General features: G+C 44.4%; 2 protein-coding genes across 3 annotated transcripts in view; one reads left to right on the top strand and one right to left on the bottom strand.

Moving 5' to 3' along the window:
• The window catches only part of LOC134225762 (probable maleylacetoacetate isomerase 2), a 165,307-nt gene that overhangs the window by 56,114 nt on the left and 91,452 nt on the right, over positions 1 to 17,741 (top strand). The window lies entirely within an intron of this gene.
• Positions 13,765 to 14,779, bottom strand: LOC134208404 (uncharacterized). The gene is made up of 2 exons (XM_062684385.1): positions 13,873 to 14,779; positions 13,765 to 13,797 (listed from the first exon to the last, which is right to left on the bottom strand). Exon 1 carries the CDS (start codon positions 14,754 to 14,756, stop codon positions 14,049 to 14,051), a length of 708 nt encoding a protein of 235 aa, XP_062540369.1. The 5' UTR covers positions 14,757 to 14,779; the 3' UTR covers positions 13,765 to 13,797; positions 13,873 to 14,048.

Here is a 17,741-nt window from a genome sequence, read left to right as displayed (position 1 = left end):
GCTGCCACCTTCCGGAATATCTGCAGCACGCGTCTCCAGTTCTTCAACGAAGGACCGTTTCACCGTGGCATCTTCCAGTCGGCGTGTGTTGAATCGTCGTCCAACTCTTTCCTCCTGCCGACGAATCCGCGCAATGCGCAGGCGTATTTCGCCGATGAGGAGGTGATGATCAGACGCGATATCGGCACTACGTTTATTCCGTACATCAAGAAGGCTCCGTTTCCATTTTCGGCTGATGCAGATGTGGTCGATTTGATTTTCTGTAAAGCCGTCACGGGAGACCCACGTGACCTTGTGAACCGGTCGATGAGGGAAGAGCGATCCCCGATCACCATGTCGTTATTACCACAAAATTCTGCGAACAGCTCTCCGTTTTCGCTTATTTCTCCGAGACCATGGCGTCCCATAATGCGCTCATGGTTCGAGTTGTCGGATCCGATCTTCGCATTGAAGTCGCCCAAACAGATCTTGATATCACCCTTCGGAATTCTATCTACGACGGCATTGAGTTGACTGTCTTGCAGATCGGCAGCATCGGTTGGCGCATAACATTGGATTATAGTAAGGTTTCGGACCCGTGTTCTAAATCTGGCAACGATTATCCTTTCACTTATAGGTTCCCACTTCATAAGCGCAGAGTGTGCCTGAGCGCTTAGTAGGAAGCCAACTCCGCGTTGCCGGGGAGCGTGTTCACCTCGTAAACCAGAGTATAGCAGAACTTGTCCTGACGGCGTTCTGTGTTCTCCAAAGTTTGGCCAACGGACTTCACTCAGTCCCAGGATCTCAAGCTTCATGCGGCGTGCCTCATTGGCAAGTTGTGCCAATTTACCCTGCTGGGCTAGGGTTAAAACGTTCCATGTTCCTATTCGTGTCCGTTGTTTCGCGCTAAGAGTCGTCGCCGTAAAATCAGTCCGTATTCTTTCATTATCGGATTCTCGAACAAATTGATGTTTCGGGAACAGTAGGTTGTTGGCCCAAGCTTCCCTATCCACCGGGATGGGGCTGCCATCTTAGGTATAGCTTCCGGGGAATAGCATTTCATACTCAGCCGCTGGATGCCAGAACAGACGCTGTTGGAGCCGCACCTCCTTGGTGGACAGACGCTCGATCAGTCGGGTCAAATTTGTTTAAAGTCCTACCCAACACCAGGACTAGGCTAGTGCGCTTTGAGCGGCACACGGTCGCTTTGAAACACAATCGGCATTTAATAATATAATAGAACAGGTAGCAAAGATCTAATATGTATAAAGACATCAGACTATGCACTAGCCAAGTGTTAGCATTGCAGTCGAATTGATAATAATGATAATGAAAAGAAATTCGCTCGCCTAGTGCCCAACGGGAAAAATAGAGCTAAAATAAATAGCTTTAAAAATATTTATTTTGGTTTTCTGCATTTTTTACAGTATTCTAGTAAGATTAATCATATTTATGTATTTTCATCGCATCCGGAAGGTGTAACTAGTATTCATAGGGGCAGCAGGGACTACGTCCAAGGGCTTGACGATCCCTCCCCAGGCCATCTGCGAGTTGTGGCGCCTGCCTAGGATGTGGTGGGGTTTGACAGTGGGCCCTGTTAAACCTCTATAAAAAGCTGCATGTATCCGCAAGTAGGCTCCGCCAAAGCGACCGTGTGCCGCTCAAAGCGCACAAGCCCAAGTCCTGGTGTTAGGTGGGACGCTAAACAGCCCTGACACGACGGCCCTCCGACGAGACAGGAGGTTTGCGCAGGCCCAATAAGCCGCCTTTAAAACAACTATTACGAACGACATAGAAGATAATACGACTCGATACAATCGGCAACGACCTAGGCGACGAATAAAGGATCACGATTGGAAGCTTGGAACATGGAACTGCAAGTCGCTAGGCTTCGCAGGTTGCGACAGGATAATCTACGATGAATTACATCCCCGCAACTTCGATGTCGTAGCGCTGCAGGAAATCTGCTGGACAGGACAGAAAGTGTGGAAAAGCGGGCATCGAGCGGCTACCTTCTACCAAAGCTGTGGCACCACCAACGAGCTGGGAACCGGCTTCATAGTGCTGGGAAAGATGCGCCAACGCGTGATTGGGTGGCAGCCAATCAACGCAAGGATGTGCAAGCTGAGGATAAAAGGCCGTTTCTTCAACTATAGCATCATCAACGTGCACTGCCCACACGAAGGGAGATCCGACGACGAGAAAGAAGCGTTCTATGCGCAGCTGGAGCAGACATACGATGGATGCCCACTGCGGGACGTCAAAATCGTCATCGGTGACATGAACGCTCAGGTAGGAAGGGAGGAAATGTATAGACCGGTCATCGGACCGGATAGTCTGCATACCGTATCGAACGACAACGGCCAACGATGCATAAACTTTGCAGCCTCCCGCGGAATGGTAGTCCGAAGCACTTTCTTCCCCCGTAAGAATATCCACAAGGCCACATGGAAATCACCTAATCAAGTAACGGAAAACCAAATCGACCACGTTCTTATCGACGGTAAATTCTTCTCCGACATCACGAACGTACGCACTTACCGCAGTGCGAATATTGAATCCGACCACTACCTCGTCGCAGTATGTCTGCGCTCAAAACTCTCGACGGTGATCAACACGCGTCGGAGTCGTCCGCCGCGGCTTAACATTGGGCGGCTACAAGACGGAAGACTAGCCCAAGACTACGCGCAGCAGCTGGAAGTGGCACTCCCAACGGAAGAGCAGCTAGGCGCAGCATCTCTTGAAGATGGCTGGAGAGATATTCGATCCACCATTGAAGCACCGCAACCGCTGCACTAGGCACGGTGGCTCCGGATCAGAGAAACGACTGGTATGACGGCGAATGTGAGCAGTTAGTTGAGGAGAAGAATGCAGCATGGGCGAGATTGCTGCAACACCGCACGAGGGCGAACGAGGCACGATACAAACGGGCGCGGAACAGACAAAACTCGATTTTCCGGAGGAAAAAGCGCCAGCAGGAAGATCGAGACCGTGAAGAGACGGAGGAACTGTACCGCGCTAATAACGCACGAAAGTTCTATGAGAAGTTGAACCGTTCACGTAAGGGCCACGTGCCACAGCCCGATATGTGTAAGGACATAAACGGGAACCTTCTTACGAACGAGCGTGAGGTGATCCAAAGGTGGCGGCAGCACTACGAAGAGCACCTGAATGGCGATATGGCAGACAACGGTGGCGGTATGGTAATGAACCTAGGAGCACGTGCGCAGGACATGCGACTTCCGGCTCGAATCTCCGGGAAATCCAGGAGGAGATCGGCCGGCTGAAAACAACAAAGCCCCTGGAGTTGACCAACTACCAGGAGAGCTGTTTAAACACGGTGGTGAAGCACTGGCTAGAGCGCTGCACTGGGTGATTACCAAGGTTTGGGAGGATGAGGTTCTGCCGCAGGAGTGGATGGAAGGTGTTGTGTGTCCCATCTACAAAAAGGGCGATAAGCTGGATTGTAGCAACTACCGCGCAATCACATTGCTGAACGCCACCTACAAGGTACTCTCCCAAATTTTATGCCGTCGACTAACACCAATTGCAAGAGAGTTCGTGGGGCAGTACCAGGCGGGATTTATGGGTGAACGCTCTACCACAGACCAGGTGTTCGCCATACGTCAGGTATTGCAGAAATGCCGCGAATACAACGTGCCCACACATCATCTATTTATCGACTTCAAAGCCGCATATGATACAATCGATCGGGACCAGCTATGGCAGCTAATGCACGAAAACGGATTTCCGGATAAACTGATACGGTTGATCAAGGCGACGATGGATCGGGTGATGTGCGTAGTTCGAGTTTCAGGGGCATTCTCGAGTCCCTTCGAAACCCGTAGAGGGTTACGGCAAGGTGATGGTCTTTCGTGTCTGCTATTCAACATCGCTTTGGAGGGAGTAATACGAAGGGCAGGGATTGACACGAGTGGTACGATTTTCACGAAGTCCGTCCAGTTATTTGGTTTCGCCGACGACATTGATATCATGGCACGTAACTTTGAGAGGATGGAGGAAGCCTACATCAGACTGAAAAGCGAAGCTAAACGGATTGGACTAGTCATCAACACGTTGAAGACGAAGTACATGATGGGAAGAGGCTCAAGAGAGGTCAATGTGAGCCACCCACCACGAGTTTCTATCGGTGGTGACGAAATCGAGGTGGTTGAAGAATTCGTGTACTTGGGCTCACTGGTGACCGCCGATAACGATACCAGCAGAGAAATTCGGAGGCGCATAGTGGCTGGAAATCGTACGTACTTTGGACTCCGCAAGACGCTCCGATCGAATAGAGTTCGCCGCCGTACCAAACTGACTATCTACAAAACGCTTATTAGACCGGTAGTCCTCTACGGACACGAGACCTGAACGATGCTCGTGGAGGACCAACGCGCACTGGGAGTTTTCGAAATGAAAGTGTTGCGTACCATCTATGGTGGGGTGCAGATGGCGGACGGTACGTGGAGGAGGCGAATGAACCACGAGTTGCATCAGCTGTTGGGAGAACCATCCATCGTTCACACCGCGAAAATCGGAAGACTGCGGTGGGCCGGGCACGTAGCCAGAATGTCGGACAGTAATCCGGTGAAAATGGTTCTCGACAACGATCCGACGGGAACAAGAAGGCGAGGTGCACAGCGGGCAAGGTGGATCGATCAGGTGGAGGACGACTTGCGGACCCTCCGCAGACTGCGTGGTTGGCGAAGTGCAGCCATGGACCGAGCTGAATGGAGAAGTCTTTTATGTGCAGCACAGGCCACTCCGGCCTTAGTCTGATGATAAATAAATAAACTAGTATTCAACACAGTAATGAGCTATGTACTCTTGAACAATAAACTAGAACGATTGTTTTTAATCTTAGGGCCAGTTAAAATGTAAATCAAAACTAGAATAAGGTTGCTGTACTGCTATGCAGAAGATTAAATAGAAGAGGTTCAGGTGGAAGCCCAATCCCCTCCCCCCTCAACCCCCCGCCCCCCTAACCAAGATCTGACCGCTTCCCCATTTTTTAAATATGATGTATAAGAGTATTGTTTCATCAATCAGGTATTTTGGTGAAGAAATATTTCTCTTCCAAGCCTCACCCCAACTTATCTGCCTATCTGCTATCATAGAAAGGGGATCAAGTCTCCCCAAATTTTAAAATTGCATGTGCTGTCGAATTCAATAACAAAAATCGTTCATGTATACGCACAGCAATTCGAAAATGGCGCGTATTTTGAAGGAAAAATATTTAAAAAATCTGAGGGCACCTTTCTAATTTTATCAAAGCAAGTTTTTGGAGAGGGATCAATTTCCCCCGAATATTTAAAAAGTAGATTTTTGACAGCACCTCAAAAAATTGATTGTGTATCCTTAATTTAAGGACTTAGGACTCCTTAATTTAAGGACTGTCATACATCAGTACAGTTAAATACTATATTTCTTAGAGAGTCTGTGTGGAAATCGCGTATGTTTATTTATTTTTGGCTGTGATACATCGAAAATCAGAAAAGGGGATCAAGTCTACCCAGTCTCCCCTACTGTTCCGATCTTTATCTCACTGAGCATATCTTCTTATCTTATTTGGCATTACATCCCCACACTGGGACAGAGCCGCCTCGCAGCTTAGTGTTCATTAAGCACTTCCACAGTTCTTAACTGCGAGGTTTCTAAGCCAAGTTACCATTTTTGCATTCGTATATCATGAGGCTAACACGATGATACCATGAGGCTAACACGATGTTATGCCCAAGGAAGTCGAGACAATTTCCAATCCGAAAATTGCCTAGACCGGCACCGGGAATCGAACCCAGCTACCCTCAGCAGGGTCTTGCTTTGTAGCCGCGCGTCTTACCGCATGGCTAAGGAGGGCCCTCACTGAGCATATATTTATCTCGAAACAAAAAAATGCGGCACAAATTTCATCGCTTCTAGATCAAATACCTTTTCATTGGATTGTTTTTGATGGGATGAACATTTGAGCCATGAGATGAAATCAAGGAGGAGTTCCCCTACTACAAAGTAACACATATTTTTTATTGATAAATTGTTTTAATAAGTTTTTGTTATTAACTTTCTCTTAAAACTAAACAAAATTTACGTATAGTCATTAATTAACTTTTTTGTTCAGTTGGGTAGATACAGTTTCTAAATGTAATGATAATTTTCGGACCGTTTTTTCCCTATTTTAACAAAAGTAATAATTAAGTGAGTAACATTATTAAGACTAAATTTGACATTTAACAGTTTCACCTTCAAAGCATTGTTTAATTCGAACGTTTTGCCTTTCTCGTACAAAGTTGTACCGAAAGGCTGTAGGATTACTCTTAAAAAGAACTTTTGATAGAAAGCCCGGAGACCCATAGTGTTATACATCGATTGACTCAGCTCGACAAACCGAGGTGATGTCTGTATGTGTGTACGTGTACAAATTTTGTGGACACACTTTTTGGAACATAGCATTACCCGATTTACTCGCAACAAGTTGCATTCCATGGGGAATGCGGTCCCATTGTTTGCTATTGAAAATTGGCCCGATCCGATATTGCATTTCGAAATAATTTGAAACTATCTTACTGTCCGCAAGGGTCAGATGGACCCTTGGCTACTCCCCTGGGCACTGGTCTTGCCACGGTGTCCACTTGGGGTGGGCTCTGCAATAGGCTCTTAACAATGATAGTTATTTGTGTTTTACACAGGCATTGCAATTTATCCCATCATTCGATTTTCTGTGCAAAGATAATGATGATATGCTGGGATATCGATCTTAGTTATCTATCTGCTCTGTAAACAAAGTGCAATGTTCGCCATGGAGAAAAGTTTTTTCGCTTCTTTTGTTGTAGCGACGTCCTCGCAACGTGAACAAACCCCGAACCACGCTGGCTATCAGAATATCAGGATCATCATCAAATGCTCAAATGATAATATCTTTCCAGAGCGCTCTTTGATTAGGGATAATATCTTTGCACAAGCAAAGATGATATCCTGTGCTCAGATGATATTGCAATGCCTGGTTTTACAGGATCGTTCAAAGAATATTGGGTTCCGGGTAGAGCTTGATGGACTATCTTCCCGCGTGGTTATTTGGGTAAATTATTTACAATTTGGATAAATGGATAAATTAAGGATAAATTAAGACTACGCAATTTAGTTCAGACAAATAATAGGCACGAATATAATTTATTGGGGTAATCAAACTTTCAGCTAATTTTATTTATATAATTCTCTTTAAAGAGTTTTTAGCGTGTGGGGATAACTACACTTATAGATTGCAACCATGGTTTTATTTATCACAATGTAGGTACATACTCTTTTGTTGCGGCCGATCGATGATCACATGTTGGCAACAAAATAAAATTCGGATAATTTTGAGGATTTTCAAAACATTCTTTAACAAATCCGAGGAGTTTTTAGATTTTTTTCATTTTAATATTTATTTTTTATTATCCCCCCCTTGACCCTTCGGAGACCAGTAAGACAAAAAGTTAATTAAATATCTGTAACGGCCTAATTAACAAAGAAAACAATTAAATAATTTAAAAAAATATGTTTTTTTGGACTTTGTGCCAAAATGACGCTCATCCGCAGCTATCCGCAGCTGGATTCTCGTTCCGCAGATAGTATAGACCCCAAACTAAACTGTGGTGGTGGTCTCTTGAGACTGCTCGGCCCTGCTCGTTAAATATAGTCCAACTTAGGCAAACAATTTTTTTTTCAATAATTCAATTTTTTATTTTTGGCAATAATTCAATTTTTTTTTTTTTAAGTTTATAATGATGAAAAATCTCAATACAACCTCACTAACTCCACGATTGATGCTACCTAGACTAGAGCAGAGTGGAGCAAGAGTACGCACTTACAGGGGTTAGACAAAAAGGTTGAGATAGGTAAAAATAAGTCGAAATTCAAATCAGCATAATAATATATATATATATATATATATATATATATAATCCGATTTTGATAAAACCAGGACCATCAGAAGCGCACACTCTTCTAGTATATTGTCCCCCTGTAAAACCTGAGATTGGTCCTTGGCCACCGGAAATGTTCCGGGTTTTCCGAGGGTATGTTCAAGATGCATTTTTTCCACTGTTTGTCATTTTATGTGACGTTAACTTTCATCATGTTTTATGCTTTCTCCGAAAACTAGAACTAATATGCCGGCCAATGGTGGCTGTAGATCGAGAATCTATCTTAACTACACAGAGATACGGCCATTTCCGTAAAACCGGGAACCGGGAACATGATGAAATGTTAACAGATCGGAATAATGCAAATATGAGTATCTGACTTCATGGATTTGCGAGACGATGATTACAGAAACATTTCCAGAATGATAGTGTCCACTGCCACCCTTATAGCAGGTTTCATGGGCTTTCCAGGAGGGGCCGGTTTTGGCACCATCTGGAACGATGCATATATGGTCGTCAAAATTCATGTTTTCCCAAGACGATGAATATAGGATCTTTATTAGAGATATATTGTGAGGACTGTAAGACTCTTTGGCCAATCTGTAACAGGTTCCAGAAGTTCTGTGAAAATGACATTTGTTCAGGGTGTATGGCCAATCCCGTATCGTTTTCACGAAAATGGCCATATCTCTACGTATACCTAACGGATTTTCAATCTGCAGCCAGCATTGGTCTGCATATTAGTTCTAGTTTCTGGGGAAAATATAAAACACGATGGCAGCAAACGTCATATGAAATGACAAGCAGCAGAAAAAATGCATTTTTAACATACCCTCAGAAAACCCGGAACACCACCGCCGGCCAAGGGCCAATTAGACGTTTAGGGCCAGTATACTAGAAGAGTTTCCGCGTCCGATGGTCCCAGTTTGATCAAAATCGGATCATACTACGCAAAGTTATGCTGATTTGAACTTCGACAATTTTTTGCCTATCTCAACCTGTTTGTCTAACCCCTGTAGTTTTCAATCGATCATGTGGCCCTTATGAAGCAATCTTCTGCATATCAAATCAGTGTCGATGATTCATATACTCTTCCTTTATGTTACACAGTGGAAAAAATATTGAAATTATTGAGATTCGTTTTAGTAGAACCCTTATTGCAAGACAAGTGAAAAACGCACTCTTACCCCACCGGTGCACTAAGGAGTAACTATAGTCAATACCTGGCCATAAACCAAATTTATGAAATTGAATAAACCCAAACAAATATAGTTTCATTCCATAATATATGGCTTGTAGAATAACCATGCGGGGTTTTCAGGGCGAAACAAGTATGTCTACATTGAAAGATAGTCGATGAAAGTCTGTTGTTTTTTAAATAAAATTAATAGCGTTTTTCTCCATTCCAATATGCTCATAGAATGAGTTATTCGCAGCGTTATTTACTATTTTGATGGACTTTTCAACAAGGTCTATCTAGTTTGAGGTATGTTAGATCATATCAAGACAAAATTTTCGAAACGACTTATCTGCTTTTGTAAACAAAGATTCAAACGACGATTTGACGAAACTGATAGCTCTCCCACGCAAACCAACACCATCAACAGGTAGCGGAAACCTTCACCTACCTATTGGTGGTGTTGGTTTGCGTGGGAGAGCTATCAGATTCGTCAAATCGTCGTTAGAATATGTGTTTACAAAAGCAGATAAGTCGTTTGGAAAATTTTGTCTTTTGATATAATGAAGTAATGTGTAAGTTTATTTGAGTTGTTTATGCACTCTAAGCTTATTTTGAACACTTGTTCAGACACGCTAATATTTATACAGGAATTGTGTCAGATGGAAGTGAACTTCCCCATGCTGCCTACTCACCCATCTTGATACGTTCGACATCAGCAGATGGGTCCACCTACTCTTAGAAGAGTTATCCCAGTCTCGTTGCCACTTGATAGTCGAGGTGACTCTAATGGCTTTACGGGATCTTCTGGTTCCGCGCATATCAAAACTCTCCTCGTCTTCCCGTATGAATAATTCAATGGGCACCATCCCCGCATCCCGTGATACCGTGCGGTAGGCACTTATCACTCTGAGACACATCATCCTATGTGGGCTTACCAGTTTCTGAAAGTTCCGATCGACGCTAAGCGCCGGTACACAACCTGGGCCGCCGCATCTGAGGATAGATACAGATACACCAGCTAGTAACCTACGTCTGCTGGAGCGCACCCTATACGTTCCAGCTTGCGCTGTTGAATGCATTCTTGACGCCAAGCGTCACGACCGCACAAGAACCGGGTTCCCCTCGGTTTGCCTTGTATCGCTTCATCTTCAGTTTTCACCATAGAGTTGATAGCATCCACCATGGACCTACCCTTACGAATCCCAAACTGATTGCTTGACAGACCGTTCGTAACTTCGGTGTACGGGATAAGCCTGTTGAAGATGATACTCTCAAGCAACTTCCCCGTGGTTTCCAGCAGACAGATAGGTCTATGCATAGCTGTCCTGAGCATGTCAGGGTTCGCCATGATCGCTGCCTTTAGAGTGAGGTTTGGTTTGGCACTCCGTTGGGCCCAGAGGATTGTTCGTGTCAAGGGTTTTGGCCACCGCAAGCAACTCTTCGTTCGTCACCGGTGCCACTTCGGCCGCACTTTGCGGTGCTGGAGGCCAGGGACTTGTGTGCGCTTCAACCTTTCCGGCGACCGTTCAGGTGGTGCTAGCCCGCCTCTGGTCTTTGCCCTTACTATTCTGTAGGTATCGCCCCAGGGTAGCGTTGGCGTTCTGGCAAAGGTTATCAAAACTCTCTCTTTTACTGCTACTAATGGCCAATTTCTCAGCTTTGAACGTTAAGCGGCGTTCATACCTGTGCTGCTCAGAGCGAGCTCGTTGCATCATTCGCCCCTAGTAGAGTAGCACAGTTCGGGCAGATTTGGTTGCATCAACTTTTATATGACTCAGTTTGGTCACATATGAGTCACAGAAACTCCTCTGTAACAAGTGTGTTGCTCGGGACTTGGCCCTAAGGCAGGTTGACCGAAGGTCTGCGATCGCAGCGCTCCACCAGTATGCTGGAGGTCTACCGTTCCTGGGTGGTGCCCTCTTGTGCACACCGGCCTCGCATGTGCGTCCCAGATTCCCAACATGACTGACCTTGTAGCGGATTGCTAGATGGTCACTATGGGTGTAGCCCTCGTCGACTCTCCAGTTAAGTCCCCTGGCCAAGCCAGGGCTACAGAACGTTACGTCAATGAACGACTGGACCCCATTCCGACGGATTGTGCTGGCTGAGCCCTCATTGATCAACACTACCTGCAGTTTTTCTATAGCCTCTATCAAAGCCTGGCCTCTCTGGTTGGTACAGCGGCTACCCCACTCCACTGCCCAAGCATTGAAGTCACCCGCGATGACAACCGGTCTCCGACCTACAAGGCGGGCGATAGCCTGTCGACCATTTGGGTGAATTGCTTTATTGGCCATCGTGGTGGGGCATAGCAGCTACAATAGAACACCCCGTTGATCTTAGCTATGACAACACTTTTGGTAGGTGTGTGTGCTGTCATCAAACTGCTCGGCGACTAACCGGATCCCGGGTAGAATAAGAATAATGGGCTTGCAGCTGCCACCGAATCCTACCGAAGCAGTCGCTTTTATGATCTCATGGTGGTCTATGCATGCAAGCATGTAGGGATGCCATGCTTGGGTTGACACTTGCGTGTTCAGAGGCAGATTGGCGTTAGTCAGGTAATATCATATGAGCTTACTTCTACTTAGTCGCCGACTAGGTGGCCGGATTGGACGGTGTGTCACAAGGCCCGCCACGGTTTTATGGGACGGAAGACAGCCTGACCATGAGCCCACCCGCCGTTTCGAGTCGGTGTTACCCGGCTTTACTAGGGGAGTGGAATGGCTCGGCTGTCACCCCTCGCTTACACAATATAACAGTATCCAAAAAAAGTTTGTCAGTTCCGTAATTGAGACCTTACTGAGGTCAGTCTCAATGCGCTATCGCGCTCCCTTGGTGTAGCTCATTCATGCAGCCGCCTAGCCAACTCAAAGGCATTGAGACTTTCGTTTCCGGTAGGCACTACGTGGAGGTGACCTACATTACCCACCATGTATGTAAGTGTGGGTGTATGTGTGTGCACAATTGTCATAAAAAACATTAAGCAATATTCCACAAAGTAAATCTCAACCGATTTTCTCGCAACAAGTTGCATTTGACAGAGAATAAAGCGTAGTTGATCACTTTTGAATTTCATAACGATTGCGCATACCAAAAAATCTAGATATTGAAATAGTTATAAAATATAGTGATTAAGTCAAAGCATGCTATAAAATGCCGTAGAATCAACCCATGCAAGCTTTTCTACTCGATATAGTACACGACTCAAATATGTACAACAAATGGAAAACAAGCTTCGATGGCATGCAAGTTAAGACGCATAACGCCGTAACACTTCTACAGGTATAAAAAAGCTCGAAAGGAACGCGCACGCTGATAATACTTTACTTAATATATTTCTAAATACATTTGGTAAATAATTCAGCATTTAAACTAATTCTTCGATAATGCATTTGATTGACTAATTGTGTTGCTGAATAATGCACGAGAAAAGCATAATCACTGCTAGGTGGATTAAACTTTTTTTTTTGTAAATTATTGATGCTAGCGAGGTCTCTCCAAAGGGCCTTGGAATTGTCCCCAATCTGGGCAATATCCCCAGAATCATATCTGGATATCATAAATCTTCTAGTCCACCAAAATGACGAATTTGATACCTCCGGAGGTTTCCTCAAGGGCAACGGAGCTGACCCCTGGATGGCCTATATTATCAGAATTCTGATTTGAAACCAAGATTTACTTTGTTGGTCTTTTCAAAAAGGCATAGAACGATACGAAACTGTACAACTAATATAAAATTTGTGATATTAATCCCGTAACACCTAACGGTATATACTATTCGAAAACTAACGATGATTTGTAGTAACGATAATCAACAATGATTTTTCTATGGTAAATATACGATTAATACTTAACTATTCTCCAAAAATGCAAGCAAGAAATTTTGCACCTTGAAAACTTACAACAACATAGTACACCACTTTTGCCACAACTTTTCAACGCAATATAAAATATTAGATAATCGAGATAAGCCAATCTTATATTTAAACTATGAACAGCAACGGTAATATAATTTACTAAGTTTCGAACTAAAGATGGTTTTAATCATAGATGAAGTCGATAATCTAACTTAACAAAAGTAGTTCACGGAGTTTATCGCATCTTGCATGAGGAGATTGTGCCAGTAAACAGCAAATGTGGTCCACCACTGCATCTCGCTCTTCACTAGAACCTCCATAAACCATATATCTCTTATTTCCTGCTGCAGAGCAATCCGATACATGCGCCACAGCTGCTCGAAACGAATGGACTCTTCCTGCAACTTGCGGAAAATCTCGCCAGGGTCGTTCACTAAACTAATTCTACTCAACGTCTCCAACGTCACCGATAGTATCCGAAAGTTCTCCAAGTTTATCGTCCTCTTTAGTGGCACGAAGCGGTACTCATCATCGAACTCCATGTAGTAGTTCATGTCGTAGGCGAGGTACATGATATCAAGGGCTCCAATTTCTACGTAATATTCGAACAGATCTTGGACGTACGGCAGACAGTCGTCGTTGAGGCGCTCGTGCGATTGAATTGCGGCCCAAGTGTTGTTGGTGATGTTGCGCATCTCAACCGTCAGGTGGGCCATCTCGCGAAGAATCCAATGAATAAGGCGAAGCCGGACGTAGCCATTCTGATGACTGAGCTCATGAATCACCGGCTGATTGAGCTGACTTTTTTCGGCAAAGTTTTCGTGGAACTCGAGCAGCGGCTGACTTCGGCAAGTGATCACAGAAGTTAACAAAAGAGCTACAATTAAGCGTAACATTGTTATTCGATAGTAGACAAGACTAAACTAAGCGAGGTTTGAAGTTCACCACCTACCGTGAACAATTTTATCTATGCGGGGTTGTAAATCAATTGCTACCGGAACAATGTTATTGAAAATGCGGGTTTTCCAGCGGATGCCACGCGTACCATTCAGATAAGTAAGTCCATTGAACGTGTTTTGGGTTCAGCGCGATAGGAAAAGTTCTTTATTTCATTCATGTTACAGTTCCTTACTCTAAGTTCGTCAGGTCCACACAGTAGTATTGGATATCCTCAATAGCCCAATCCATAAACCTTTTATGCCAGTCGATTGTGTAATTGTGCCACCAGTTCATTTCATATTTAACTTGCTCTGCAAACGGGTCAATGGCTTCAAGCTCTTCGTCCAGTACCAGCTGATATCCTTCCCACAAGTTCCGGTAGTAGTTCAGTTCATCCTCTAGTTCGAACAATGTGTCACTAATGTCTTCTACGAATCGGTTCCGTCCCAATGACTGCACCGTTTGGTGAATGGCTCGGCTGTTCTCCCGTTGGACGAACCTGATCCGCGGGTTGAATCGGTTGTTTGCGTCGTACTGCATGTACCAATCCATGTCTTCGGCGGCGTAATTAATGTCCAGCTCTCCAATGTACACATACAAGGCGAATATGGAAGTTAGATCGTCCATACACTCCTCGTGAACGTCTTCGTGATTTTCTATGATTTCCCAGGTCTCCTCCGTGAGGCGGCGCATTTCCACTGTCAGGTTACCAAACTGTCGGGTGATCCAGTTGATAAGATCGAAACGTAATTCCTCGTTTTCCTGGCGAAATTCCTGCAGCTGGGGCTCCACATACTGGCTGTGTTCAGCGAACTGATCCTGGAGCTCCGGAAATGGTGAGAAGGCTAGACAGCTTGTCACTAGGACTGACAGCACCAGAAAGTATTTTCGACACATGTTGATTTGACGTTGGTCGTGAACTTAATGGCAGGTTCGATTAGCTCTGGTGTTATTGGGGTTCGTAACCCGACTGGGACGTTGATTGTGGAATTTTTGCGTACCTAATCTGTTAAAACTGATTACGAAATAGCTCCAATAAATAATAGTCAAATTCCCAAAAATGAGGTTCTCTTAGATAAGGTAACTTGTTTGGAATAGTTATCGAGTCGGAATTAATCAGGCTTAATAAGCAATTAATGCTCAGAGGTGGAAGAAGAAATTTACGTAAATGGGGTATGGGGTATGGGCGGTCTGTTTCATTCAACCTAGAGCTGCTGGCGCATCACCGTCGCAATAACTTTATCGCTCATGATAATCAAATATGCATTGCTGTCACACTGTGTTTTCAATATGACACTAGCCTTCTTCACTGTGTACCCTTATAGCCTATTCAGATTACGCCCTTTGTTATACTAATTATCGTCTTAAATGTGCCAGACCGCATCGTGCTTTTGTGCTGTGCGGTTCTTTCTCTCTTTGCGGAAGGAAGTTTTTAATACTACCCGAAGCTATTTTAATTTCAACTGTGCTTCTTAGCGCTATTTGTACCCACTGATCCCGTTACGATCTTTGCAAGGACCCGTGCCTTCGTTTTACGTTGGACCCGTTTGCGGAAGTAAAATTCCGACAAGCGGTGGTAATCCTGCAGGGACACCGTTCTGGGAAAAAACCTCTTAGAAGGTCACGTCTCCACGCTCAGCAATGAGTATTAACATAAACAAGAGGAAGGGGGAGTCTCTGAATTCTCCACTTCCTTTAACCCTTTTGTTACCGACAGGGTACCCGGGTACCTTTTTCGTTTTCAAGTGAATTTTTTTTAGGGTTCTGAACATCGCAGGAAATTGAAACTCCGTGACATCTTCAAACTCGGCAAAATTAAGGTTTGGGTGGTACGAAAATGAAAATCCAGTAAGGGGGGGCTTGGGAGGGGCTTCTGAATATTTTTACCCCGTAACGTACCGACAGGGTACCCGGGTACCCACGTTTTGGTATGACCATAACTTCGTCAGTTTTAAACCGATTTGGACGATTCCGTTTGCTATGGATTAAGAAATTCATCCTCTATCCGATCCATGTCAAATAAGACCAATCCGGATTACCTGGTTACCGGAGTTCCGGATTTGCTAGACCATATCTCAAAAATGGAGAAGTTGATCTTATAGAATCCAAATGATGATTTCTTGGATCCTGAGTTACCAGTTTCGCAGAAAATTCGAGGATTATGACTGCACAACGTATTAGGACCACGTGATCATATAGACTCCGAACGGACATCCCGGAATAGGTTCCCGTGGGCCCTATAGTGGCCGCAAATTCATTCCTGGCATTATGGGTATCAAAATTCTTGAAATTGTTTTGGGAACATGTTATTCATATAGTTGAAACCATAGGATGGACATGAACCGGAACGGTCATTCTGGAACAGGTTCCCGGAGGGCCCGTAGTGGCCAAAAACTCATTTAGAATAAACCCTAGCAATATGGGTATCAAAATTCTTGGAATTGTTCCGGAAACATAATTTCCATGTAGTTGAGACCATAGGATGGATATGAACCGGAATGGTCATTTTGGAACAGGTTCCCGGAGGGCCCGTAGTGGCCAAAAACTCATTTAGAATAAACCCTAGCAATATGGGTATCAAAATTCTTGGAATTGTTCCTGAAACATGTTATTCATGTAGTTGAGACCATAGGATGGATATGAACCGGAACGGTCATTCTGGAACAGGTTCTCGGAGGGCTCGTAGGGGCCAAAAACTCATTTAAAATAAACCCTGGCAATATGGGTATCAAAACTCTTGGAATTGTTTCGGAAATATCCATATGTTATCCATAAAGTTGAAACCATAGGATGGATATCAACCAGAACAGTCATCCTAGAACAAGTTCCCGAAAGGCCTTTAGTGGCCACAAACTCATTTAGAAGACACCCTGTCATCAAGATTCTTGGAATATTTTCGGAAACATGTTTTTCCAAGATGATGGGACTGATGTTGGGTCATCAGGCTGAATGGCTGATAGGCCGAATGGTTATTGGGTCGAATGAGAAGTGAGGAGTGAATAGTGAGAAGTGAGCAGTGAGAGGTGGAAAGTAAAAAGTGAAAAGTGAAATGACAGAAATGAGAAGAGAGAGGTGAAAAGTTACAGAGTGTTGACCCGATTTTGTCACTCCCCGATTTTATCTACCTCCGACTTTATCACATTTTCGACCCGATTTTATCACGTCCCGCTTTTGTCACGTTTTTTACCCATTTTGTTACCACAAAACGTTATTTTTATTTTTGTTATTTTTTTCAGCAAACACCAATGATACTTACAGCGCCTGTGGTTCATTATAAATCATTTCTGAGTACCTGTCAAGAATTTTTAAGTCTTTTTGACAAGAAATAACGGAAAAAGAAGATATGTAGCAAGTGTTTCTTCTAAATGAGGGTCCCCTCGGAAACCTGTTTGAGAATGACCGGTCCATTGTCAAACCATCTTATGGCCTAATAACTCAAAAGATCATGCTTCCGAGACAATTTCATGAATTTTGATACCCATCCATTGTCAAACCATCCTATGGTCCAATTACTTATCGGATCATGCGTCCGATACAATTTCAATTTCAATTTCAAAATGAGTTTGTGGCCTGTACGGCAAACGGTTACTGTACGGCAAATCCCTCAAAAATGCCGTGAATACCAGGTCCCAACGCACCATCTGTTCGTTGATTTCAAGGCGGCATACGACAGTATAGACCGCGTAGAGCTATGGAAAATTATGGACGAGAACAGCTTCCCTGGGAAGCTTACCAGACTGATCAAAGCAACGGTGGATGGTGTGCAAAACTGTGTGAAGATTTCGGGCGAACACTCCAGTTCGTTCGAACCGCGCCGGGGAATAAGACAAGGTGATGGACTTTCGTGCCTGTTGTTCAACATTGCGCTAGAAGGTGTCATGC

The sequence above is a fragment of the Armigeres subalbatus genome, chromosome 1, assembly GCF_024139115.2.
Source record: "Armigeres subalbatus isolate Guangzhou_Male chromosome 1, GZ_Asu_2, whole genome shotgun sequence".
NCBI lineage: Eukaryota > Metazoa > Arthropoda > Insecta > Diptera > Culicidae > Armigeres > Armigeres subalbatus.
The sequence above is the reverse complement of the archived record's forward strand: the minus strand, read 5'-3'. Positions and strand labels throughout refer to the sequence as shown.

Coding starts and splice junctions, on each gene's coding strand:
- LOC134208404 (XM_062684385.1), bottom strand. CDS start 14,756: ATGTGTCGAAAATACTTTCTGGTGCTGTCAGTCCTAGTGACAAGCTGT.